General features: G+C 40.5%; 1 protein-coding gene across 1 annotated transcript; it reads left to right on the top strand.

Moving 5' to 3' along the window:
• The first annotated feature begins 31 nt into the window (after positions 1 to 31).
• Positions 32 to 1,562, top strand: LOC116380536 (ryanodine receptor 2-like). The gene is made up of 2 exons (XM_031842441.1): positions 32 to 752; positions 1,079 to 1,562. Exons 1-2 carry the CDS (start codon positions 550 to 552, stop codon positions 1,197 to 1,199), a joined length of 324 nt encoding a protein of 107 aa, XP_031698301.1. The 5' UTR covers positions 32 to 549; the 3' UTR covers positions 1,200 to 1,562.
• Positions 1,563 to 1,877: the final 315 nt, after the last annotated feature.

Genomic DNA, 1,877 nt, shown 5'->3' with positions numbered 1-1,877 from the left:
CTCTCTTCCAGTGTGTTTATTATGTGTGTGTGTGTGTGTGTGTGTGTGTCGCTGTGCTTAGTGCTGCAGAAGCATCCTTCCTTCTTCTGTGCTTTATATACAGTCTCATAGCATGTTCACTCATTTCTAAAAAGCCAGCAGTTCACATTCAAATGCAACAACAGTAATATTTAATTGATATTAATAATATTAACATTTTGTTTAAAAGAGTAGAATCACCTGTAACAACTTTGCTCTAAAAACCTGTACAGCATTGAGCAATGTCAATCAAAACCATCAATCATTTGGTGTGGAAATATAGTTTAATTAAACACATAATTCACCCATTCACACACTGATAGCTGGGGGTACCATGCAAGGTGCCACCTGCCCATCAGGACTATCTTATCATTCACACACCAAGTGTCTTGCCCAAGGACACATCGACGTGAACTAGATGAGCCGGGGATCGATCTGCAGATCTTCTGATTAAAGCAACTGCTAACAGACTTTCCTGCTCAGTCCGTACAGATTCTTGCAGTGATAAAAACTCTCTAAAATGTGAAGGAAATGTGTGTACCTCAGCAGCAGGCTTCGAAAGATATGAATCTGTCCTTATCTGTCCAGGTGCGCGCCCTTCCTAAGACCTACACCATAAACTCCGTATCAATCGAGGACACCATCAACCTGCTGGCTGCTCTGGGTCAGATCCGATCTCTGCTGAGTGTCCGTATGGGAAGAGAGGAGGAGAAACTAATGATCAGAGGGCTGGGGTGAGAACACACTCATCTGTCAAGCTCCTGATTACTGACTCTGATGTGCTTTGGTCCTCTCTTCTCTCGCTGGTTAAAAGTCGTGAGGGCACGGGGGGGCAACTGGCGAAAGATTCATTGAAATATGTTTGTTATGCCAATACATGTCTTATATAATGTATGCAGCCGCACATTAAATACTAGGAATACGAGGAAAACAGAAATGGTTCATTTTACTGTATGCCGTGTATGCCATGTTCAGTCAGTGCTTACACTATACACCTGGTTAGAGCCCTAATGATAGAACACTGCACTCGGCTTTTAACTAGCCCCTCCTTCCTCCGCAGTGATATTATGAACAACAAGGTGTTCTACCAACATCCTAACCTGATGAGAGCTCTGGGGATGCATGAGACTGTCATGGAGGTCATGGTCAACGTGCTCAGTGGAGGAGACTCCAAGGTATGAAGTATGTATGAGCTGCAGAGCCAGAAAAAGGCAGAATGTCGACAGAGACCAGGACCAGCTTAGCTGAATCACAAGCTCCTGTCTCTCTTTACGTTTTGTGGAGATGTGGTTGATCTCTTGTATGTTTGTGTTTGGTTCAGCCTTGTCTCAATAGAGATGCCTTGATGGGAAGATATTTTATTTGGCGTACTGTAAATGTGTCACATGTTTTCAAAAATAGCTTTTTGAATAACTTTTTTTTCTGAAAGAGCATTTAACATTTAACATAAATTGGTAATACACCATTATTGAAAATATGTCATTTATAACTAGAAAATGCATTTCCTGCTGAAAATGCGTTGGAATGCTGAAAGCTGAAATTAATTGTCAAAAAATTGCTGAAAATTAAGAAATGGGAGACTACCCGTCTGAAAAATGTTGAAGCTTGAAAGCATTTAAACTGCACTGCTGAAAACCCTTGTAGTTGAAATGTCTCACTATGGTGTCTGTAGCTGAAAGTATGAAGAAGAAGAAGGCTTAGAAAGTTGAAGAAGTTTAACAGGATTTGAAGATTTTCTCCATAGAGATCCCATTCAAAAGAAAATTGCAAAAAGCTTAATAATTCAAAAAGTTGAAAGATTACAAATACATCACCCTCTCCTGAAAGAGCTGAACATTTTGATATTCGAACGGTTTCTG

Source organism: Anarrhichthys ocellatus, unplaced genomic scaffold, assembly GCF_004355925.1.
Source record: "Anarrhichthys ocellatus isolate YVR2014 unplaced genomic scaffold, GSC_Weel_1.0 scaffold7560, whole genome shotgun sequence".
Taxonomy (NCBI): Eukaryota; Metazoa; Chordata; class Actinopteri; order Perciformes; family Anarhichadidae; genus Anarrhichthys; species Anarrhichthys ocellatus.
The sequence above is the reverse complement of the archived record's forward strand: the minus strand, read 5'-3'. Positions and strand labels throughout refer to the sequence as shown.